Below are 25,099 nucleotides of genomic sequence, written 5' to 3'. Positions count from 1 at the left end.
TCCAGATTAGTCACCCGAGGATGACAGGGGGTTGGGAAACCAGCGGGATGGTGTAAGTGTGAGCAGAAGGGCAGGTGCAGCCCTCGCAGAGGCACGGGAGGTAACTTTGGTATGTCTAGGTTTTTTGGACTAAATTCTAGCCAAGACCAAAGAAATAGAAAATACCTAACTGTGGAAGGGAGTCCATTAAGTGCCAAGATGGAGAGGGAAAGGGGAACAGGGCACGTTCCGAAGATGAAGGCTGTTCCCTACGGTGGAGCCACAGATGAGAGGGTGAGAAGCGGGGCTGGAGAGGGAAGTGGAGGCAAGGTCACGAAGGAGGAAGGAATTTGGACTTCGTGCCGAGGCCATTGAAGGCAGGTGACAGGGCAGTACTCGTGGTCCCGTGTGGAGTGGGACAGGCGGGAGCAGATGGCAAGGAGGAACCTGGCAGCGAGAGATGAGCAGGACCGCAGGTGCTGACCGGGCAGGTGGGGGAAGCGTGTGGGCTCAGAAGGTCCCGGAGAGCCAGAACCTGGGTGCCATAATGGCCAGGTGTGAGAAAGTGCCAGGATTTTAGGCAGCCGGATGTGTGCTGTTGTCATTCTCAACTTCTATTGGAAGCCAAAGTTTATTTAGTTTGGTATACTCGCTCAGCCAGACTTTTTTAGAACCTGCTGTGGGTAAAGCAGTATTGTAGGCACTGGGAACGTGGCAGTGGACAGACAGACAAATCTCTGTCCGTATGGAGCTTTCCTTTAGCCAGGTGAAGGGCTGTAAACAAAATAAGTAAAATATAGAATATGTTAGGTAATGATAAATGCCAGGAACAGAACATAAGGCACAGGATGGGGCCATGAGGCATTAAGGGGGCAATTAAATTGTGTATATAGGCTGGTCTGGAAAAATTGCGATGAGAAGGACTGAAGAAAGTGGGGGCATCTGTGCAGATGTAGAAGAACATTCTATGTGAAGAACAGCCTGTTAAAAAAAATAATGAGAAGGCAATACTGTGGAGACAGTAAAAAGATGAGTGGGTGCCAGGGATTGGGGGAGGGGGGCGGATGTGATGTCCAGGAGGACGCCAGGGCAGGATGTCCAGGGCAGTCTCTTGGTGTGATGCTACAGTGATGGGTACATGCCGTTACGCACGTGTCCAAACCCTAACGTGAGCTGTGGAGTTGGAGTGATGACGACCTGCCAGATGTACGTTCACTAACTGTAACAAATGTTCCACTCTGGTGGGGGATGATGATGTGGGGGCTGTACCGTGTTTGGGGGCGGGGAGTAAGTGGGAAATCTCTGCTATGGACCTAAAACTTTTCTAAAAAGTAAAGTCTATTAAGAAAAATAGTTTAAGGAGACCAGTGTGGCTGAAGTAGACTTAAGGGGAAAGAATCATAGGAGAGGAGTATGAGGGGGAACAGGGGCCAGATCATGTAAGGCTTTATAGCAGGTCACTTCTGGTTATTTACTCTGAGGAAAACTGATGCGGGGAGTACGCAGGATTTTGAGTGGAAAATTGAGATATTGGGTTGTGTTTTAAAAGGGTTACTCTGACTACCTGGTTAAGAATAGTCTGACTTAGGGGCGCCCGGGTGGCTCAGTCGGTTAGACATCCGACATCAGCTCAGGTCATGATCTCATGGCTCGTGAGTTCAAGCCTCACGTCAGGCTCTGAGCTCTCAGCACAGAGCCTGCTTCAGATCTTCTGTCTCCTTCTCTTTCTGCTCCTCTCCTCTCCTCTCCTCTCCTCTCCTCTCCTCTCCTCTCCTCTCCTCTCCTCTCCTCTCCTCTCTCTCTTTCCCTCAAAAATAAACAAACATTAAAAAAAAAAAAAAAAAAGTCTGACTTCCATAAGAGGAGAAAAGCCCTGAACTCCTGTAGAAGGCTGCCACAGAAATCCAGGCAAAGGAGGGTGGTGACTTGGCCCAGGGTGGGGGCAGAAGTGGTGGTGAGAAACATTGGAATTCTTGTGCTCCTGAACAGTAAAGATACTGGTTTTTGTTGATGGTTTAGACGTGGGATGAGAAGGGAAGAGGAAGGACCAAGGATGGTGCTGAGGTTTGGGGCTTTAGCAATTAGGAGGATGTAGTTACCGTTTAGAAAGGAACAGGGTAAGGGAAGCATGTTGGGGATGAGAGTATTACTGGGAGTTCATTTTAAACAAGTTCCGTTTGAGATGTGTATTAGGCACCCACGTGGAGATGTCACATAGGCCGTTGGACAGATCAGCTGGATTTTAAGGCTAGAAATAAAATCCTAGGAGTATTAGATCACTCACATGGTATTTAAAGCAGTGAGACTACTTGAGATCCCTTAGCAGTTGGTATAGATGGCACAAAGGTCCAGCACTGAGCCCTAGCGTGCTCTGATCTTTGGAAGTTTGTTAATGAGGAAGAAACAGCAAAGTGGCCAGCAAGGACGATGGGAAGAAGACCCAACAAATTTGGTGTCCTGGAGACCATGTGATGAAAGCATATCGAGTCTGTCTATACGTTAAACAAGATGAGGTATGAATTAAGTAAGATGAGGCCCAAACAATGATCATTGAATTTAACATTAGGAAGCTCGTTGGTAACTCTGATAAGAACAATTTCCGTGGAACAGGAGGGGCAAAAACCCCACAGCGGGAACCAAGACTAGGAGGAGAGCGATTGGAACCAGAAATGTGGGACAACAGGGTTTTGAGGCGGTGGCGCAGCAGATGCCAGATTCTGTGTGGTGATAAGCAGCTAGGCGATGAGGAAGGGATACAGCAGACTCAGGGATTCCGGGCGGCTCCCATGAGCGAGAAGGCAGAGAATTGGAAAATGAAATGTGATCTAGGGCTTAGGGGAGACTGTTCATTCTGTTCTCTTATGGAAGAGACTTCTGCTCTGTTCCATACTGGTGGGAAAAAGCAAGAATAATTTCACAGAAATTTTACTCCGTTTGTTTGTGTACACATTTCTTCTGAAAGGCCTCTTTGTATTTTGTCATGTTTTTGTCATTGTTCGTTGCTTGGAGTTACTTCTGAATCAAGAAAGATCCTTAAGCGTGACTGAATTTCATATTTTGACTATAGATAATTTTTTAACGTGGCATATTTGCTTGCACACAAGCAAAAATGGTTTCTTTTCCCAGAAGTTAGCATTTAAATTACAATTTCATGGGGCGCCTGGGTGGCGCAGTTGGTTAAGCGTCGGACTTCAGCCAGGTCACGATCTCGCGGTCCGTGAGTTCGAGCCCCGCGTCGGGCTCTGGGCTGACGGCTCAGAGCCTGGAGCCTGCTTCCGATTCTGTGTCTCCCTCTCTCTCTGCGCCTCCCCCGTTCATGCTCTGTCTCTCTCTGTCCCAAAAATAAACGTTGAAAAAAAATAAAATAAAATAAATTACAATTTCATTTACACTCACTAATGTAGTAATGGAAGGGATTTTTAACATCACATTTTTAAAATCAGCTGGTATGTAGGTTCTCGGTTGACTCGGGATCAGTCATAGGAAATTACCCAGAACAGATCCATATTGACTTTCATTTACTGCTAAGATATAAAGCGTTCCTTACAAATTTTTTTATTAAGTATAAGTTGACACTTATACTCAAGTGTTACATTTCTTTCAGGCGTACAGCACGCGATTCAACTTCTCTATCGGTTATGCTGTGTTCCCCACAAGTGTAACTGCCATCTGTCACCTCACAGCAGCGTTTCAGTATCACTGTATTCCCTGTGCTGTGCCCTTTATTTCTTTATCTTATTCATTCCATAAGTGGAAGCCTGTACCCCCCACCCTGCTTCCCTCACCCGCTCCCCTCTGGAAGCCATGTTTGTTCTCTGTTTTTATAGGTCTCATTCTGCTTTTCGTTTGTTTGTTTATTCATTTTGTTTTTTAGATGGTACATATGAGTGAAATCATATGGTATTTGTCTTTCTCAGTTTGGCTTCTCTCACTTAACGTGATTCCCTCTAGGTCCACCCGTGTTACCACAAATGGCAAGACCTCATCCCTTTTTACGGCTGTGTAATATTCCATCATGTGTGTATACACATCTTCTTTATCCATTTGTCCATTGACGCACACTGAAGTTGCTTCCATATCTTCGCTTTGTAAATGATGCTGCAGTAAACATAAGGGTGCATATATCTGTTCAAATTAGTGTTTTCATTTTCTGTACGTAAATAGCAGTGGAATTCCTGGATCACACGGTATATCTATTTTTAATTTTTTTTTTTTTAATTTTTTTTTTCCAACGTTTATTTATTTTTGGGACAGAGAGAGACAGAGGATGAACGGGGGAGGGGCAGAGAGAGAGGGAGACACAGAATCGGAAACAGGCTCCAGGCTCTGAGCCATCAGCCCAGAGCCTGACGCGGGGCTCGAACTCACGGACGGCGAGATCGTGACCTGGCTGAAGTCGGACGCTTAACCGACTGCGCCACCCAGGCGCCCCCTATTTTTAATTTTTTTGAGGGACCTCCATACTGTTTTCCACAGTGGCTGCACCAGTTGCATTCCCACCAACAGTGCACAAGGATTCCCTTTTTTACACATCCTTGCCAACACTTACTTCTTGTCTCTCTGATTTTAGCCATTCTGACAGGTGCAAGGTGATATCCCACTGGGGTTTTGATTTGCACTTCCCTGATGGTGAATGATGTTGAGCATCTTCTCACGTGTCTGTTGACCATCTGGATGTCTTCTTTGGAAAAATGTCTATTCAGGTCCTCTTCTCCTTTGTTTTTTGTTGTTGAATTATGTAAGTTCTTTATATGTTTTGGATATTAACCCCATATCAGACACATCATTTGGAAATATCTTCTCCCATTTAGTAGGTTGCCTTTTCATGTTGATGATGGTGTCCTTCACTGTGCAAAAGTTTTTTTTTTTTTTTTTCATTTTGATGTAGCCCCAACAGTTTATTTTTGCTTTCATTTCCCTTTCTTAGGAGACACATCTAGAAAAATGTTGCAATGGCCAGTCAGTGTCAGAGAAAGTACTGCCTGTGCTCTCTGTTAGTATTTTTGTCAGGTCTCACCTTGATGGTTTTTTTGTGTGTAGGGTGTGAGAAAGTGGCCCAGTTTCATTCTTTTGCATGCAGCTGTCCAGTTTTCCCAGCACCATTTATTGAAGAGACCGTCTTTTCCCCATTGTATATTCTTGCCTCCTTTGTCATAGATTAATTGAGCATGTAAGCTTGGGTTTATTTCTGGGATCTCTGTTCCATTGATTTAGGTGTCTGTTTTTGTGCCAGTAGCAAACTGTTTTAATCACTACAGCTTTGTAGCACAGCTTGAAATCTTGTAGTACACCCCCAGCTTTGTTCTTCTTCCTCAAGATTGCGTTGGCTACTTGGGGTCTTTTGTGGTTCTGTACAAATTTTAGTAGTATTTGTTCGAGTTTTGTGAAAAATGCTGTTGCCATTTTCATAGGGATTGCCCTGAACTATAGATTGTTTTGGCTAGTAGGAACATTTTAGCAATATTAATTCTTCCAATCCATGAACATGGGATATCTTTCCATTTGTGTCATCTTTAGCATCCGTCCTAGTTTTCAGAGTACAAATTAGCATTTGTACAAAATGGTCTTTCACCATCTTGGTTAAGTTTATTCCCAGGTATTTATTTATTCTTGTTGATATAATTGTAAAAGCAGTTGTTTTCTTAATTTCTGTTTCTCCTACTTTGTTATTAGTGTGTTAGTGAAATACTACTGACTTCTGAGTTTTAATTTTGTATCCTGCAACCTTGCTGAATTCATTTGTTACTACTAGTAGTTTTTTTTTTTAGTGAAGTCTTTAGGGTTTTCTATGTATTGTATCATGTCATCTGCAAACAGTGACAGTTTAACTTCTTCCTCGCCAGTATGGGTGCCTCTTACATCTTTTCTCTTCTCTTCTCTTCTCTTCTCTTCTCTTCTCTTCTCTTCTCTTCTCTTCTTTTCCATGGTGTGTGTGTGTGTGTGTGTGTGTGTGTGTGTGTGTGTGTGTGTCAGATTCCCGTGGCTAGGACTTCCAGTATTATTTATGCTGAATCAAAATAGTGAGAATGAACATCCTTGTCTTGTTCCTGACCTTAGGGGAAAAGCTCTCAATTTTTCACCATTGCATTTGATGTTATTTGTGGGTTTTTCGTATATGGCATTTATTATGTTGAGATATATTCCCTCTAAACCTGCTTTGCTGAAAGTTTTTAGCATGAATGGGTAGTTGAATTTTGTCAAATGCCTTTTCTGCGTCCTTTAAGATAATCATATAATTTTTATCCTTCATTTTGTCGATGTGGTATATAATGTTGACTGATTTGTGAATATGGAACCACCCTTATATTCCAGAATAAGTCCCACTTGATCATGGTGAATGATCCTTTTAATTTATTGTTGACTGCAGTTTGCTGATATTTTGTTGAACATTTTTGCATCTATGTTTATCAGGGATATTGGCCTGTGGTTTTCTTCTTTCTTTCTCTTTCTTTCTTTCTTTCTTTTTTTCTTCCTTTCTTTTTCTTTTCTTTTCTTTTCTTTTCTTCTCTTCTCTTCTCTTCTCTTCTCCTTTCCTTTCCTTTCCTTTCTTCCTTTTCCTTTTCCTTTTCCTTTTCCTTTTCCTTTTCCTTTTCCTTTTCTTTTTGGTGGTGTCTTTGTCTGGTTTTGGTAATGGGGTAATGCTGGCCTCATAGAATGAATTTGAAAGTTTTCTGTCCTCTTCTGTTTGTTGGAATAGTTTGAGGAGAACAGGTATTAACTCTTCTTTAAATGTCTGGTGGAATTCACATGTTAATCCATCTGGTCCTGGATTTTTATTTTTTGGTAGTGTTTTGATTATTGGTTCAATATTGTTACTAGTAATTGGTCTATTCAGATTTTTTGTGTCTTCCTGATATAGTTTAGAAGATTGTGTATTTCTAGGAATTAATCCATTTCTGCTAGTTTGTCCAATTTGTTGGCATATAATTTTTCATAGAATTCTCTTGATTCTTTGTATTTCTGTAGTGTCAGTTTTTCCCTTGTTTCTGATTTAATGTATTTGGGTCTTTTTATTGATGAGTCTGGGTAAGTGTTTATCAATTTTGTTTTATCTTTTCAAAGAACCAGTTCTTGGTTTCATTGTTGTTTTTTTCTGTTTTTTTTTTAATCTCTATTTCATTTATTTCTTTTTTTATTAATTTTTTTAATGTTTTTTAATGTTTTTTAATTTTTTAATGTTTTTAATTTATTTTTGAGAGAGAGAGACAGAGCACAAGCGGGAGAGGGGCAGAGAGAGAGGGAGACACAGAATCTGAAGCAGGCTCCGGGCTCCGAGCTGTCAGCACAGAGCCCAACACGGGGCTCGAACCCACGAGCTGTGAGATCATGACCTGGGTCAAAGTCAGACACTTAACCAACTGAGCCCCCCAGGCGCCCCTCTGTGTCATTTATTTCTCCTCTGATCTTCTTTATTTCCCTCCTTCTACCCACTTTGGGTTTCATTTGTCTTTTTTTCTAATTGAGGTAAAAAGTTAGATTGTTTATTTGAGCTTCTTGTTTCTTCAGTTAGCATTTATTACTGGATAGCTCCCTCTTAGAACTGCTTGTGCTGTCTCCCAAAGATTTTGGACCACTGCGTTTTCGTTGTCCTTTGTCTCCATGTATTTTTTGATGAATTTATTTCTTTTTTATTTACTCATGGACCCATTGGTTGTTTAGAATAAGCCTCTTTGGGGCACCTGGGTGCCCTCCATGCCCAGTGTGGAGTCTGCTTAAAATTCTGTCTCTCCCTCTGCCTCTCTCCCCTTCACACACACTTGTGCTTGCACTCTCTCTAAACAACAACAACAAAAAATAGATAGATAGATAGATAGATCTTCATCTGTATAGCAGCTCCATGTTTGAACACTGATTCCCCTTTCTCTCTTTGGTGGTTTGTACAAAGTCTGTTAGAACTCTTTTTGCCTCTAAGGGTGAATCACTTGTGCCCCTCAGAACTATCTCTTTAAATAAATTGTATAGGAGTGCCTGGGTGGGTAAGCATCTGACTTCAGCTCAGGTCATGATCTCGCAGTTCGTGAGTTTGAGCCCCGCATCGGGCTCTGTGCTGACAGCTCGGAGCCTGGAGCCTGCTTCGGATTCTGTGTCTCCCTCTCTGTCTTCTCCTCCCCCGCCCACACTGTCTGTCTGTCTCTCTCTCTCTCTCTCTCTCTCTCTTTATCTCTCAAAAATAATAAATAAACATAAATAAATAAGTTTTACAATATTAAATTTTTTGTGTGTGCATGCATATGTGTGTATGTAGGTAGGTACGTACTTAAGGAAGAAGGAAGGAAGGGCTGAGAGGAAGGGCTGAATATATTGAGAGGACTGTTGGAAATGTCACTGAGGGTTTGCTAGCACTCTCGAGCCGAGAAGGAATCATGTGGCGCCCACTGTCCCCCTCTTTCCCTGACCTCCACCTTTGCCCATACTTTGTGGTCTGTGTGCAGCCACATAACGTGAGCACAGTCATGAAAGCTACAGATCGCAGATGCCTTCCTCAGAGTTTCAAGTGGAAAACAAAGTAGATGTTGGCAGACAGATCTATTAATAAAAAGGAAATGATTGTAACTTTTAATTTTAAGGGGGAGGATTGGGACTTGGCACCTTCAAGATGGTGCGACTTTTCAGAGTAAAATGAGGAACAGCAGCCAGTCTGGGAAGTCGTTTCACCTCTGACTCAATTCCTTTTTTTCCTCTTCTGTTTTGAATTGTGTTAGTCAAAGTGAAAGGGAAGAATTTGAAAACGAGTTCAAACAACAGTACGAAAGAGAAAAAGTGTTGTTAACTGAAGAAAATAAGAAACTGACAAGTGAACTTGATAAGGTGAGTGCTACAATCTGCTCTCCCCTCCTTGAGCAGGTTCTGGACGTCCAGCACGGTGACAGAAATTGTAGCCTGGTCTTATACTCGGCACAACTGAGACTCAGTACCCCTCCTTATACACAAGGATTACTTGTGGGGTGCAGGAAGGGCTTCCTTCCACCGGTCTGTGCGGGGGCTCTGGATACGGCTTTGCTTATCCCCTCTTCTTCTTCATCCCTCTTATTTTTTGAGCCTCTTTTCTTTCTTTCACTTTCCATCTGTTCTCTTTTTACTCTTTCCTCTCATATTTGTCCCTTAACTCTGTCATGGCTGCCGAAGTTAAGCTGGCCCTTGGCAAGAGCAGGAACAATTAGGCCAAACTGGGGCGGGTTTGACAACCATGATTTCATGTTCATGGTGGAGAACTACCTGTAGCTAGAAATAATATCCTTGGTGGGTAGGAATCCAGAGAAACCTACTCTGCCTGTGGGCGCCCCGGGGGGCTCAGGCGGTGAAGCATCTGACTCTTGGCTTCGGCTCAGGTCATGATCTCACAGTTTGTGGTTTTGAGCCCTGCACCGGGCTCTGTGCTGACAGCGTGCAGACTGCTTGGAATTCTCTGTCTCCCTCTCTCTCTTTGCCCCTCCCCTGCTCACTCTCTCAATCTCTCTCTCTATATATAATAAGTAAATAAAACACTGAAAGAAAGAAAGAAAAGCAAAGCAAAGAAAAGCGAAGCTCCACCGAAATTCTGTAGCTCAAGTAAAGAACAGAACCATAGATTAAACTTAGACTCTGCCAGATTTATGAATGAAATTTCAAATACATAAAGGGAATGTTTTTCCATTTAGTAGCTCAGATTTTTTGAACTGCCATCCTTTTGCATTTCTTTTGTCAGTTCCTAACAAACAGTTGTAAAAATCCTAATATTATCCACATGTTTTAGTAATCATATTTACATTTAAATGAGAACGTTTGGGTAATTGTATTTTATAGTGATTTCTAGGATTTTCCTCCCGTAAAAATATTTTGTTCAACTATTAATTATTCCAGTAACTAATAATGACCATGACTGAAAGAGTCATGAATTGAAAGCCCATGATTAAATAGTCATAAAAGAGAGGCTCTTTGTTCTGTTTTCCACTGCGTTCCGTATCTTTCACTACTTACCCCATGACTGTTCGGTTTTTTAAACATTTAAAAATGACCTTGCTTGTTCGGTTGAAAACTACTTGAGAAAGAATGTACACAAACTCTGTGGGAAGTGGCCCAAAGGTAGTATGAGTGTTTTGTTCAGAGTACAGAGAGCATGTGAAAGTTACCGTGTGACTTTTCGTTATTTCCGTTTAAATAAAACTAATAACTTTTGAATTTTATCCCCATAAAATTTAAGTCACATAATTGTTTTTTCATGTGTTGACTAATAACGACTGTAAAGTAAAACACTATTTCTGTCTATAAGACAGAATTTAAGATTCTCTTAAGAGTTACCTTGAGGTAAGAAATGTAATTAAACTCTAGAAGGCCTCTTCATGTAGTTTCTAGTAGAAAATGTATACAGTTCAAGAAAAATTATATTGAGAAACAATCAAATTGAACGTAGATCAAATCTTGTATTCACTCCTTGGTTTTTTTCATCACTAACCATAAAGTTCTGTTGACTTTACGAGAAACACATATTTCATTTTTAAGCAATACTCTTTGGATTTTGATGAGATGTGGAGGATAAAAATAAAAGCTTGTCCCCGAAGCTTGTAAAAATAGAATGTTACCTTTTCTTACTAACGTGAAAGCTCTGATGAAGGATAGGAGTAGAACTCTGAGGGCAAATATTTAACGACAAATGATAACAAGGAAATATTCATTCCTGGAGCGGTAGAGACAGACCTGGGTTCTGCTACCATTTAAGCCCCTTCCCAATTTTTGCTGTTTTTATTCAGCCTTTGCTTTCTTCCTCCTTAACTGTCGGTTCACCTACCTGAGCACCTGCACTGTTTCTTCTGTTCATTCATTTTCTGGTTTGGTTCGAACTGTGTATTTTGCCAGGAGGAGTAACCAGAGTACTTTTGCCATTGTTGTTCCAGCCCTTCCATCTGGAACCCAGTGAAGGGATTCAAACAGAACTTCTGGTATAGAAGCCAGAAGGCAACTCTTAGGTTAATTTTCAAACTTACATAATTAATCTCATGAAGAGATTCTCACATGCACAGTTTTAAACTCTAAAAACTAAAATTTTAAAGGAAATCAAAAGAAAGTGTGTTGATATTTTCAGAAGTCTGCTAAATTTCTTACAGGGGCGCCTTGGTGGCTCAGTCGGTTAAGTCTCCGACTTTGGCTCAGGTCATGATCTCTCAGTTCATGAGTTCGAGCCCCACATCGGGCTCAGTGCCAACAGCTCGGAGCCTTGGATCCTGCTTTGAATTCTGTGTCTCCCTCTCTCTCTGCCCCTCCCCTGCTTGACCTCTCTCTCTCTCTCTCTCTCTCTCTCTCTCTCCCCCCCCCAAAAAAATAAACATAAAAAAAAATTTTCTTTTAAAGATAATTATGGCAAATAAAATTAGCCATATATGTTAGGAAGTGAAAGTAAATGATTTTCCAGTCAGGAAAAATATTATTTTTGTCTTGGTTTTAAATCACACTATTTTCAAAAAAAGCAGAATTATAAAAAACGTGGAGTATATTAACATAAAAGTTAACCCATGATCTCACCACAAAACAACTATGGTAATTTTATAGGTTCCTTTCCAGATTTTGTTTATATATATACTATTACGTAAGTGCAGTCATATATACATCCATTTTCTAATCTGCCTTTTCACTTAAAATGTCCTGAGCATGTTTCCATATTCTTATGTAGTCTTATAATTACTATAAGCCAAATATGTCAATGTACAAATAGCAAAACCTTCTCATTTCCAAAGAAGCAAAATGAACAAACCCTTAGGTAGAATGTACTAATGAGTTACTTTATATTTACTCAGAATTTACTTCTGAGTTACTTTATATAAATCATTTTATCCTCACAAAAGCTCTGTGAGGTGTACCCAATTATTCTTGCCATTTTATAGATGAGGAAACTGAGGCAGAGGGAATGAAGCTCCTTTCCTAATCAGAGAACCAGGAAGTGGCCAAACGGAATTTGGACACAGGCAGTCTGGCTCCAGAGTCCATGCTTTTATTCAGTAGTAATGAAAATATTAGCATTTCTCTGAGTAATACTAAACAAATCTACTTAAAACCACTTGTACGTGTCGTAACATAGCCGTGCAAAATCTGCATTTCCTCTCCTTCCTGCAAACATCTAGTTGACGTCACTCACAAATCAGTTGGAAGGGCTGTCAAAAAAAGGTGTGTTGTAGGAATGAATTAGCGAAGATGTTGCATCTGCCAGAAGAAATTTCAGAAACAGCTGGTAGACTTCTGGCTAGGCTAACATGAAGAGACTGATGAATCCTGTCAAGAAAAGAAACATTTCAAGGTGGACACGATTGTCAAAAACAATGATTTCGGAGCTCTGGGAAGCAAGGGGAGGAAGACCGCTCTGAAACATTGCTGAGATAAGTGAAGGAATGTCTGAACGAGCGGAGAGATGGACCCCCGTTAATGGGCGAAAGACACATTTGCAGAAGAAACATACTCGAAATGGAGAAGGAACTCTTAACACTCATTAGTAAGAAATAAATACAAACAACCCATTGAAAAAAATGGGGAAAGTTTTTGAACAGACATTTCATGAAAGACCCATGAATGGCAGATCAGCTCGTGCAAAGATGTTCATTGTGGTCAGGAAAACGCCAGTTAAAACCATGGTCACGTGCGGCTGTACACCCTCAAGAATGGGTAGAATCCATAAGAATGACCATACCCGCTGTTGGCAAGGACGTGGGGGAACTGGAAATCCCACGCTGCTTGCAGGCGTGGAAGGTGGGAGAGCCACTTTAGAAACAGTTTCAAAAGTTCTCAGAAAGTTAAGCATACACTTACCACGTGACCCAGAAATTTTCCTACTTACTTATGTAAGAGAATTAAAAACAGAGCCCTTTTCAAGACTTGTATGTGAATGTGCATAGCACCATTCTTCCCAAAAGCAAACCACTGGAAACAATACACATGCCCACCAACTAACGAACAGGCAAATAAAGTTTCCTATTATCCATACGATAGTCTACTACTCAGCTGTAGAAAGGAATGGATTTCTGATACGTGCAACACTGTGGTTGAACCTCAATAATGTGATGAGATATTAAATTGCTAGGAAAAGCAAAACCACAGAAGCAGAAAACAGATCCGTGATGCCTGGAACTCTGGGTGGGAGCCAGGGTTGACTGCAAACCAGCACTGGGGAAATTTCTCATACTAGAAGTGTTCCAAAACGGGATTGTGGTGGTTGTTGCACGACTGCTTAAATTTATTAAAAATCTTTGAACCATACACTTGTAACGGATGAGTTTTATTACAGGTAAATTATACTTCAGTAAATCTGTAAAAAGAAGAGAGCCGGTAAAGTACGTTTTCAGACGTAAGTGGCACCCCTTGAGGTACGGAACTTAAATCCCTTCTTAATAGGCAGCTGAGGGTGTACGTGGGCCTTGATAACTTCTCTGGACCCCATTTCATTCTGAGAAGACCATGAGGTTGGGCGTAGGGTTAAACAGGGAATTACAGCTGTGTTCCTTTGGTAGAGTGGAAGAAATGAAACCGCATTGAGTTGTGTCTTAAGTGTCTCTCTCTCACAGAAGGATAGGCCAAAACACACGCGAGAAAAACCCTGGGTCATTAGGAGAATTGCTGATACATTTAGATGGAGGAGTTGGCATATGTGGCCTGTAGGCAAATCCGGCTCTCAGACTGTTTCTTTATGACCCATGAACTAAGAAGAGTTTTTACACTTATAAGTAGGTTTTTCTAAGAAGAACAAGATGTGATGGAGACCACATGTGGCCCACAAAGCCAAAAATACATACTATCTAATGCTTTACTGGAAAGCTTGCAGATCCCTGACTTAGAACATGGTTTTAGCCTGTATTAGAAACTGAACCTAACATACACAGGCATACACACACACACACACACACACACACACACACACGTATGTGTAAAGATACTTATTGTAAGGAATTTGCTTACCTGATTATGGAGGCTGACAATCCCAAGACCTGCAGTTTGCAGCCCGGAGACCCAGGGGAGCCGACAGTGTAGTTTCCGTCTGAGTCCAAAGGGCTTGAGACCCCGGGAGGAGCTGCTGTTTCAGTAAGAGTCCAAAGGCAGGAAAAACCAACATCCCAACTTGAAGGCATTGAGACAGGAGGAAATTTGACTCACTAGGGTCAGTCTTTTTGTTCTTCTTGCCTTTAGCTGATCGGATGGGCCCACTATGTTAGGAAGGGCAATCTGCTTTATTCAGTTTACTGATTCAAGTGTTAATCTCATCCAGAGGCACTGTCACAGACACGCCCTGATCACGTACGGGTACCTTGTGTGGCCCAGTCAAGTTAGCACATACAATTAACCATCACCAGGCCCCTCATCTCCACAGCCCTGTAAATAGCTCTTCTAGGAAAAATTCATCTCCTTCAAGTTGAGTAATTGAAAGGAAATGAACACAGTATCTCTATAAAACATACCAAAAAGCAAGAAAGGAATACTAACTAACGCAGCTTGAGACCATTTATGAGAGAAAACGTAACCATGAGATAAAAATTGAATGCAAATATTTTATCATAAATTTTTAAAAATGTATTAAAGCAGGAACTTTTGCTTCTGACTAGGACAGATTAGCTTGCATCATACCCACCACCTCCGCAAGAGCTGGATTTATTCTTTACTTGTTTTAATTTCCCACTGTATTTATCTGCAGCAAGGCATTGGAGAGTGAAGAGGGCAGGCTTCTTTACTGACCAAGATCCCATAGCGGAGCAGTGCAGGACGTTGAGCCCAGCACTCGGTGCTGCTTTTCCTTGAAGCATTTGCTGATAGGAAAGCAGTAGCTGAGGAGCCAGGAAGCTGAGCACAGTATTCCACAGGTTTGGAGAGAGAAATACAAGCTTTCTGTTGGACTCATTGAAAGGCTACATTTTAGGAGTAAGAGTGAACTGGAAAGAGATGAGCACTCTCAATGACTGAAAACCAGTCTGCAGTACCTGACCTATCTTGGGTCTAAAGAGGGGGATGTTATACCGAGCCTCAAATTACCTCTAAAATTTTCATATAAAATGTGTGGCATGCATTAAACAATTACCATGCATACTAGGAGATACAACTGCATCACTGAAAACCAAGAGTAAAAATATTGCAAAAACAAAATAAGGAAAGAAAAAATGAAAACTAGACAGTCCATATAAATAAACCCGCAGAGATTCCCATGAGAATTTTCATAAATGAAAATTTAAAATAACTGTATGATAGAAAATAGGAAATGTGATGAATTTCAGCAGACAACTGGAATGTATACAAAAGAGTCAGGTGGCACCTCTAGAAGTAAAAACTAAAATAACCGAAATACCCAATAGAAGATTTTAACAGCAGATTGGAAAGAGCCAAAGAAAAGAGTGGATAAGTAAAAAAAAATTTCAGGCTAAAGTATGGGTAGAGATTAGAAAGGATGGAAATACCTAGAAGAGGACAGAAACCTAGGGGACATGGTATAAAGATCTGATGTACAAATATTTGCTTTCCCAGATGGAGAGGACAGAGAGACTGGCAAAAACAGTATGTGAAGAGTACATGGCCCATAATTTTCCAAACCTTATGAGAAACATTTACGTACAAATTCAGGAAATGCCACAAACCCTAAACGTGATACATAGAAACTAAAACCCACTTAGGGACATCAGAGAAAATCGACTAAAAACTTGCAGCTAAAGAAAATCCTAAAAGCAGTCAGAGCAGAAAGTCACATTATATTCAAACGAGTAAAAGTTAAACCGAAAGCTGACTTCCCAACAGAAAAAAAATGAAATCAAAAAGGAATAAAAACAGGGAATAAAAAGGAATGACATTTTCAAAGTGCTGGAGGATGATTATTGCCAACTTAGAATGTTCTATACATCAAAAAAAAAAAATCTTTCAAAAATGAAAGCAGAAATTGAGACTACAAAACTCTGCAAGACCAACAACTACTTTTTTCAACAAATAAATTACAAGAAAAGTAAAAGTTCTGGAGGGGAACTGCTATAGACTGGAATGTTTACGTCCCTCCAAAATTCCCATGTTGAAACGTAACCTCTCATACGATAGTATGAGGAGGTGCTGCCTGTGGGTCGTGGTTAGTGCCTAGGGTGGAACCCTCATGATGGGGTTATTATCCCTATGAAAGCGACCCCGGAGACCCGTCTCAGGCCTCCCACCTCATACAGAGGCAGCCAGAAGACAGCCGTGTGAACCCAGCAGCGGCAGCCCCACCAGACCCTGAATCTGCTGGCACCTTGATCCTGGACTCTCCAGCCTCCGGACTGTGAGAAATAAATGTCTCCCATTTAAACCACCCAGTCCCTGGTATAAATAAAAGAGACTTAAAGGACATAGGGAACATTAATCTGTGTTTACTTGTTGGCAACATGATTCAGTTTAATAAACTGTTAACGTGTTTTGATCTTTCGAGGTAACTGGAAATTTGAAGTTACTACCTATGTGATGATAATAAGGAAACTCGTTAAATTTAATAACACTGTGCTTATATTTTCAAAGAGAGGGCCTTCTTTGCAAGAGATATACACAGAAATATATATGGGTAAAATTATAGGGGTCTGGTATTTGCTGCAGAATAATACAGGAGGAAGGAGGAAGAAGACAGGATACAAATAAAATGGCATCGGGAGCGCCTGGGTGGCTCAGTTGGTTAAGCCTCCGACTTCGGCTCAGGTCACGATCTCACGGTCTGTGAGTTCGAGCCCCGCATCGGGCCCTGTGCTGACAGCTCAGAGCCTGGAGCCTGTTTCAGATTCTGTGTCTCCCTCTCTCTCTGACCCTCCCCCGTTCATGCTCTGTCTCTCTCTGTCTCAAAAATAAATTTAAGGGGCGCCTGGGTGGCGCAGTCGGTTAAGCGTCCGACTTCAGCCAGGTCACGATCTCGCGGTCCGTGAGTTCGAGCCCCGCGTCGGGCTCTGGGCTGATGGCTCAGAGCCTGGAGCCTGTTTCCGATTCTGTGTCTCCCTCTCTCTGCCCCTCCCCCGTTCATGCTCTGTCTCTCTCTGTCCCAAAAATAAATAAACGTTAAAAAAAAAAAAAAATAAAATAAAATAAATTTAAAAAATGTTTAAAAAATAGAATGGCATCAAGGTGATAATTGTTGATGTTGGGTGTGGGTTCATGGGAATTAACTTACACTGTCCCATTTTTACATATGCTTGAAATTCTTTATAAGATTCTATTTTTTAAAAAGGATGACATAGAGATTTTCAGATCAAGAAAAAAACCAAGAGATGTTGTTATCAGTGGAACTGGGGAGTTTTCAGGCAACTGGAGGTTTGCAGAGGGAAGCAGTTTTAGCACAAGGAGTAGGGGAAAAGCAAAGGCAGGAAGAGAAAATATTCGATGTTTCCAAATTCAGTGACCAGAAGGGTGCCTAATAAGAAATCAGGAAGACCATCAGTGTTTAGCGGAATATGGTGAGTTATCAAATTTAACAAGAGGAGTCTGGGCACCTTACATTCCTGTTCGCAAAAGTCACACGTGTCTTAAAACTGCCTTTCAGCTCACCACCTTGTATGAGAACTTAAGTATACGCAACCAGCAGTTAGAAGAGGAGGTAAAAGACCTGGCAGACAAGAAAGAATCGGTTGCGCATTGGGAAGCTCAAATCACGGAAATCATTCAGTGGTGAGTACTCGTTTCAGTGTGTTTTTGTGGGTGATTTTAGACATACGGCCAAGTTGGCGTGAATTCCGCAAGGCTACTAACGTGGGTTTTTTTTCCCCTTATTTTATCGCTTTGACAAATAACTTTCCCTGAGAAGCATAATTTTATTACTGACCTGTTATTTATTACCGATCCGTATTCTTGTATATTTTCAACTGTTCCTCTTTTCCCCAGTGCAACAAGTAGCCCGTGTCTGCCTTCCATGGCTTCATTGAAAACTGGTGTTTCTAAGAAAAGGAAAGAAAAGAAAAGGTTATTCTAAGACAGTTGGTCCTTAAAAAAACTGAAGAAACTCATTCACTAGCTATAAGAATTCCTTTGTAAGACCAAAATTGCTGTTTGCGATTATTTTAAGAAACAGACGGCCCGGAGAATTTCGAGCCTGAAGATGTGCCATCAGTTTCTTTCGTATACCACAGACTGATTCACACATGGCACCGTAAAAACCTTAAATGGTCACAGTTTCATATTATCAACTATTCTTTAAGCTCTTAGGATTTAATTTGGAATAATCACCCTAGTAACTTTCACATTATTTCATTAAGCGATTCTGGCATTTGTAAAAGTGTGTATATTTTTATAAAACATGAAGAAAGTTGAATCCAATAGGGACTTTATTTTGTAATGAAAATAGGTGGCTTCACTTTTTATATTTACTTTTCAACCTTTTGGTTCTTTCTGGCACATCATGGATGCTTAATTTGCATGAAAACAACTAGTTTCTTTATGTATCTATAGACCAGTCATTTGGTGGGAATTTTAGTTTCTTATACTCTTATTTTGGTTCTTCAAGCATCATTTTCCATTTTCCTACCTTACGGCAGATTCATACCCTCCATCTTAAATAAAATCAGAAGTGAATAAACACTGCAAGAGATCTTACCCAGATGACTCAAGTATTTTGATAAAGGCCTAACTACAGAACTCCTGTGTTCACTCACCTTTGGCTTATGAATGTGACCGTTAAATGCATATCTAAACGAAAATGCCCAAATTATGGAAATGTGGTTGTGTTCCAAACAGTTAATGATTCATTAATGGTTAATTTGTGTCCTTGTCATCAAGTCTACATTTCTAAAGCAAAATCATTGTAATTTTTAGCCAAGCTTGTAATACCAAAAATTACGGGGCCACCTGGGTGTCTCAGTTGGTTAAACATCTGACTCTTGGTTTGGGCTCAGGCCATGATCTCACAGTTTGTGGGTCTGAGCCCTGCATCAGGCTCTGTGCTGATATTATGGAGCCTGCTCGGGGTTGTGTCTGTCTGTCTCTCTCTCTCTCTCTCTCTCTCTCTCTCTCTCTCTCACCGCCACCCCTCCCCCACTTATGCACGCACATTCTCTCTCTCAAAATAAAACTTAAAAAAATAATGTCAGGGCACCTGGTGGCTCAGTCAGTTAAGCGCCAACTTCGGCTCAAGTCATGATCTCACTGTTCAGGGGTTTGAGCCCCGCATTGGGCTCTGTGCTGACATCTCAGAGCTTGGAGCCTGCTTCGAATTCTGTGTCTCCCTCTCTCTCTGCCCCTCCCCTGCTCATGCTCTGTCTCTCTCTCTCAAAAATAAACATTAAAAAATTAAAAAAAATATATCAAAAATTATGACTCTTAACTACTTAGAACTGGTGGTGGCAAAACAAAAAAAAACTATGACTCTTCATTTGCAACTACATTATTATGTAATCAAACTTATAATTAAGCTATTGCTGAAAATGACTTTTACAGAAAACAAAGATGATCTGGCCAAAGCCAGAGTTCCTAGACAACTAATTTTTTCTAGTGACAGACATGATGGGTTCAGATGGAATGAGAAGTAAGGAAATAAGTTTTAGTAGTAAAGGAAATAAGCTTTAAAGGTAAACTCTGGAAAGGGTTAGTAGAAAGGATGAAGGTGAAAGTTTTCAGGTGATACCACAAAACCATCATTTTAGACTTTTCACATTCAAGTGAAATGTGCAGAAGAAATCAGGAATGCAAGCAAGTCACTTTACATAAAAGCTGTTATTTAGAAATGGGCTAAAATATTAGATAGCTAATTATTAAATATGTAACAGGGTAAAAGTAAAAGACGTAGTCCATGTTCTCAGACTTCTCACCTTCTTGGAAGTAAATCTGGGACATTCTATTCATGCGTAAAAAGTCAAGAGTCTCAGGCTGTTTTGAGTTTTCAGTCTGTACGTTAAAAAATGAAGTGATGCTAGGGGCGTCTGGGTGGCTCAGTCAGTTGAGCGTCCAACTTCGGCTCGGGTCATGATCTCACAGTCCGTGGGTTCCAGCCTCACATCAGGCTCTGTGCTGACAGCTCAGAGCCTGAGAGCCTACTTCACATTCTGTGTCTCCCTCCCTCTGCCCCTTCCCCGCTCATGCTCTGTCTCTCTCTGTCTCTCAAAAATGAATAAACGTTAAAAAAAAATTTTTTTTTAAATGAAGTGATGCTAGAAATAGGAAGATGGCAGTGGAGTAGGAGGACCCTAGGCTCAGCTCATCCCGTGAATACAACTAGATAACTGTCAAATCTGACAAAATACCCCAGAAATTCACCTGAAAACTGACAGAACAGACTCCACAATTAGAGAGAAGAGGTCACATTGAAGAAGGTAGGAAGTGCAGAGACCTGGTTTGGGGAGAAACGAATCCTGGCTGCTGCCGAAGGGAGGGAGCCATGGTCATGGAGAAGGGTGAGAGAGAGAGAGGAGCACACAAGGGAACTCATAAGAGAACATCTCCCCATTGGCTTAGAAAACAAGAGGGACTAAATTTTGTGAGTTCTTGGAACCAGCAGAGCTTGAAGACTGGACTTTTAAAGGTCAGTGGGAAATAGAGCCTGGAGGGCACTGCGCTGCTCTTGGAGAGAAGGCAGGCCAACAGCCTGGAGATAGATGACATGGAAACAGTGATCTGAAGAGCCCGTGGGGCACACAATGGGGAGGTTATTTGCTCTTCTTGGAGTGTAGCCCAGAGAGACCCCATTCATGGAGAGACCTTTCCGAGAACAAGAGTAGCTGGCTGGCACCGTCTCTCCCCAGCCCCTCAGCATAAACACAGAGCCACCTGTGGGAAGATACCGGCTGCCTAACCTGTGTACGCCAAGCCCCACCCCCGTGTGCTCTGGTGGGACTGCCCTTCTCGATCGTGCTTACCTTAGCCGCATTGTGGCAGCCCCTTTGTGCCAGAAGGGTAGCACAAACCCTTGCCCATACCACGTCTCCCAACCAGAGAGTTTTGCAAAGCCTCAGTTCCAGTGGAGGTCCCATTTCACAAGCAGATCAAAGCAAAACTGGCTAAAACTCACCACATTTAGGCCAGGGACTAAACTCTGCCCATAGCAGGCAAGGAGCGCCTCTGCAGACAACTGGCCTCAAGGACAGAGCAACCAGAACAGAGCAGCAGAGCACACACACCACACACTGGGGACACTCCCTGAAGTGCCAGGCCTTGGGCACTATATGACCTCTTCTTCATGAAGCCATTACTCTCAAGAGCGGGAGAGATAACTGGCTTTTCTTCTTTTTTAATTTAAGTTTTTTTTAATGTTTATTTATTTTTGATAGAGTGCAAGCGAGCAGGGAAGGGGCAGAGAGAGAGGGAGACACAGAATCCAAAGCAGGTTCCAGGCCCTGAGCTGTCAGCACAGAGCCCGACGCAGGGCTCAAACCCAAACTGCGAGATCATGACCTAAGCTGAAGTCAGACACTTAACCGACTGAGCCACCCAGGCGCCCCATAACTGGCTTTTCTAGCACACAGAAGCAAACAGAGATTTAGACAAAATGAGAAGACACGGGGATTTGTCCCAAATGAAAGAACAAGATAAGGCCGTGACCAGAGATCTAAGCAAAATAGATGTAAATAACATGTCTGATGGAGAATTAGAGTAGCAATCATAAAGATAGTCACTGGACTTGAGAAAAGAATGGAGGACATCAGTAGCACCCTTACCACAGAGATAAAAGAGTTAAAGAATCAGAGATGAAGAGTGTAATAAACAAGATTAGAAACACACTTGATGCAGTGAACAGCAGGCTGGAAGAAGCAGAAGAATTAATGAATGACGAAGGCATAGTAATTGAAAGCAGTTCAATTATGCAAAACGAGAGCAGACTTAGGCAACTCAGTGACTCCGTTAAATGTAATAACTTTGGGGGGCGCCTGGGTGGCGCAGTCGGTTAAGCGTCCGACTTCAGCCAGGTCACGATCTCGCGGTCCGTGAGTTCGAGCCCCGCGTCGGGCTCTGGGCTGATGGCTCGGAGCCTGGAGCCTGTTTCCGATTCTGTGTCTCCCTCTCTCTCTGCCCCTCCCCCGTTCATGCTCTGTCTCTCTCTGTCCCAAAAATAAATAAATGTTGAAAAAAAAATTTTTTTTAAATAAAAAAAAAATGTAATAACTTTGATATTATAGGAGTTCTAGTAGACAGAGAGAAGGAAGGAAGGGAACAAACATCCAGATCCAGGAGGCACGGAGAACTCTTCATCAAAATCAACAAAAACAGGCCTACATCAGGACATATTGTGATTAAATTTCCAAAATACAGTGTTGAAGAAAAAAAATCTTAAAAGCAGCAAGACAAAATAAGTCAGTAATGTACAAAGGAAAACCCATAAGGCTAGCAGGAGATTTTGCAACAGAAACCTGGCAAGCCTGAAGGGAGTGTTATGATATACCTAGCATGCTGAATGGGAAAAATATGCAGCCAAGAATACTCTGTCCAGCAATGATGTCATTCATAATAGAAGGAGAGATAAAGAGTTCCCCGGACACACAAAAACTAAAGGAATTCATGACCATTAAAGCAGCTCTACAAGAAATATTTAAGGGAATTCTGAGTGGAAAGGAGATACCAAAAGTGATAGTATAAAGGTAGGAAACATAAATGCAGTAAAAATGAATGTTTCTGTAAAAAAATCAGTCCAGGAACTCACAAAAGAGGGTATAAAATATGACACCATATACCTAAAACGTGGGGAGGAGAGAAGAAAAGAGTGGGTTCAAACTTAAACAACCATGAACTTAATATAGACTGCTGTATGCAGATGTTATATACAAACCTAATGGTATAACGATCTATCAAAAACCACCAATAAACATGCAAAAAATAAAGGCAAAGAAATTCAAAGATATCAGTTAAGAAAATCAGACCGTGAAAGAGAAAGATGATAAAGGTTCAGAGAAAATCTTCAGAAACAACCACAAAACATGTAATAAAATGGCAATAAATACATATCTATCAACAATTACTTTCTAAATAGACTGAATGCTCTAATCAAAAGACTTAGGGTGTCAGAATGGATAACCCATCTATGCGCTGCCTACAAGAGATTCTCATTTTAGACCAAAAGACACCTGCATATTGAAAGTGAGAGGATGGAGAAACATTTATCATGCAAATGAATGTCAAAAGAAAGCTGGATTGGGGACGACTGGGTGACTTAGTTAAGCGTCCAACTCTTGATTTTGGCTCAGGTTGTGATCTCATGGTTCATGGGGTTGAGCCCCGCATCAGACTCTGCACTGACAGCGTGGAGCCTGCTTGGGATTCTCTCTCTCCCTGTCTCTCTCTGCTCCTCCCCAACTCACACTCTCTCCCTCTCAAAATAAATTTAAAAAAGAAAGAAATCAGGAGTAGCAATACTTAGGTCAAGCAGAGTCGACTCCAAAACAAAGACTGTGACAAGGGCAAGACACAAAAAGGTGTTATAATAAAGGGGACAATGCAACAGGAAGATATAACCATTATAAATATTTATGAGCCAAACATGGGAACACCCAAATACATAAAACAGTAACAGACATAAAGGAACTAATCAATAATAATACGATAATAGCAGGGGACTTTAACACCCCACTTACAGCAAGCAGTGAACAGATCATCTAAGCAGAAAATCAATAAGGAAACAGTGACTTTGAATGACACACTGGACCAGATGGACATAATAGATATATTCATAACATTCCATCTTAAAACAGCAAAATACCCATTCTTTTCAAGTGCACATGGAACAGTGTCTAGAATAGATCACATATTAGGCTGCAAAATAGGTCTTGACAAATTCAAGAAGATTGAAGTCATATCATGCACCTTTTGTGACCACAATGCTACGAAACTAGAGGTCAACTACAATAAAAAATCTGGGAAGACCACAAATACATGAAGGTTAAATAACATGTTACTAAACAATGAGTTGGTCAACCAGGAAATAAAAGAAAAAAATTAAAAATGCGTGGAAACAAAGGAAAATGAAAGTAGTCCAAACCTTTGAGATTCAGCGAAAGCAATTCTAAGAGGGGAGTATATAGCAATACAGGCCTACATCAGGAAGCAAGAAAAATCTCAAGCAACTTAACCTTATACGTTACCTAAAGGAGCTAGAAAAAGAACAACAAATGAAGGCTAAAGCCAGCAAAGGAAGGAAATAATAAAGATTAGAGTAGAAATATATGATCTAGAAACTTAAAAACAGTAGAACAAATCAATGAAACCAGGAACTGATTCTTTGAAAAAGTTAATAAAATTGGCAAACTTCTAACCAGACTTATCAGAAATAAAAGAGAAAGGACCCAAATGAATAAAATCACAAACGAGAGAGGAAAAATCATAACCAACACCACAGAAATACAATTATAAGAGAGTATTATGAAAAACTATATGCCAACAAGTTGCACAACCTAGAAGGAATGGATAAATTCCTAAAAACATAAAATTACCAAAACTGAAACAAGAAAAAACAGAAAATTTGCACAGGCAACTAGCAAAAAAATCAAATCTGTAATCAAAACAAAACAAAAAACTCCCAACAAATAAAAGTCCTTGAACAGATGGCCTCACAGGGGAATTCTGCCAAACATTTAAAGAAGAGTTAACACCTATTCTTCTTCTCAAACTATTCCAAAAGGATAGAAAAGGAAGAAAAACTTCTAAATTCATTCTCTGAGGCCAGGGTTTCCCTGATTCCAAAACCAGATAAAGACACCACAAAAAAGAGAACTACAGGCCCAATATCTTTAATGAACACAGATGCAAAAATTGTTAACAAAATACTAGCAAACTGAATCCAACAAAACACTTAAAAAATCATTTGCCACGATCAAGTGGGATTTATTCATAACTTGCAAGGGTGATTCAGTATTCTCAAATCAATCAACATGATCCATCACATTAATAAAAGGAAGGCTAAGATCCACATGATCGTTTCAGCAGATGCAGAAAAAGCATTTCACAAAGTTCGACATCCATTCATGATAAAAACCCTCAACAAAGTAGGCTTAAAGGTAACATACCTCAACATAGTTAAGGCCATTTATGAAAAACCAACAACTAGTATCATCCTAAATGGGGAAAAACTAGTAAAAGATTTTCCTCTGTAGTCAAAAAAAGACGGGATGTCCACTATCACTGCTTTTATTCAACATAGTGGAAGTGTTAGCCACAGCAGTCAGACAAGAAAAAAATAAAAACATCGAAATCGGCAAGGAAGAAGTCAAAC

At 40.9% G+C, this 25,099-nt stretch overlaps 1 protein-coding gene across 9 annotated transcripts in view; it reads left to right on the top strand.

Moving 5' to 3' along the window:
• CDC42BPA (CDC42 binding protein kinase alpha) overlaps nt 1–25,099 on the top strand; it is a 317,618-nt gene that overhangs the window by 217,173 nt on the left and 75,346 nt on the right. For all 9 annotated transcript variants that reach the window (XM_030301801.1, XM_030301804.1, XM_030301802.1 and 6 more), the window contains 2 exons: nt 8,682–8,787; nt 17,459–17,583. In XM_030301801.1, coding sequence (XP_030157661.1) covers nt 8,682–8,787; nt 17,459–17,583 — 231 coding nt within the window. The remainder of the gene's footprint in view (nt 1–8,681; nt 8,788–17,458; nt 17,584–25,099) is intronic.

Source organism: Lynx canadensis, chromosome F1, assembly GCF_007474595.2.
Source record: "Lynx canadensis isolate LIC74 chromosome F1, mLynCan4.pri.v2, whole genome shotgun sequence".
NCBI classification, from domain to species: domain Eukaryota; kingdom Metazoa; phylum Chordata; class Mammalia; order Carnivora; family Felidae; genus Lynx; species Lynx canadensis.
This window is presented reverse-complemented; position numbering and strand designations above follow the sequence as displayed.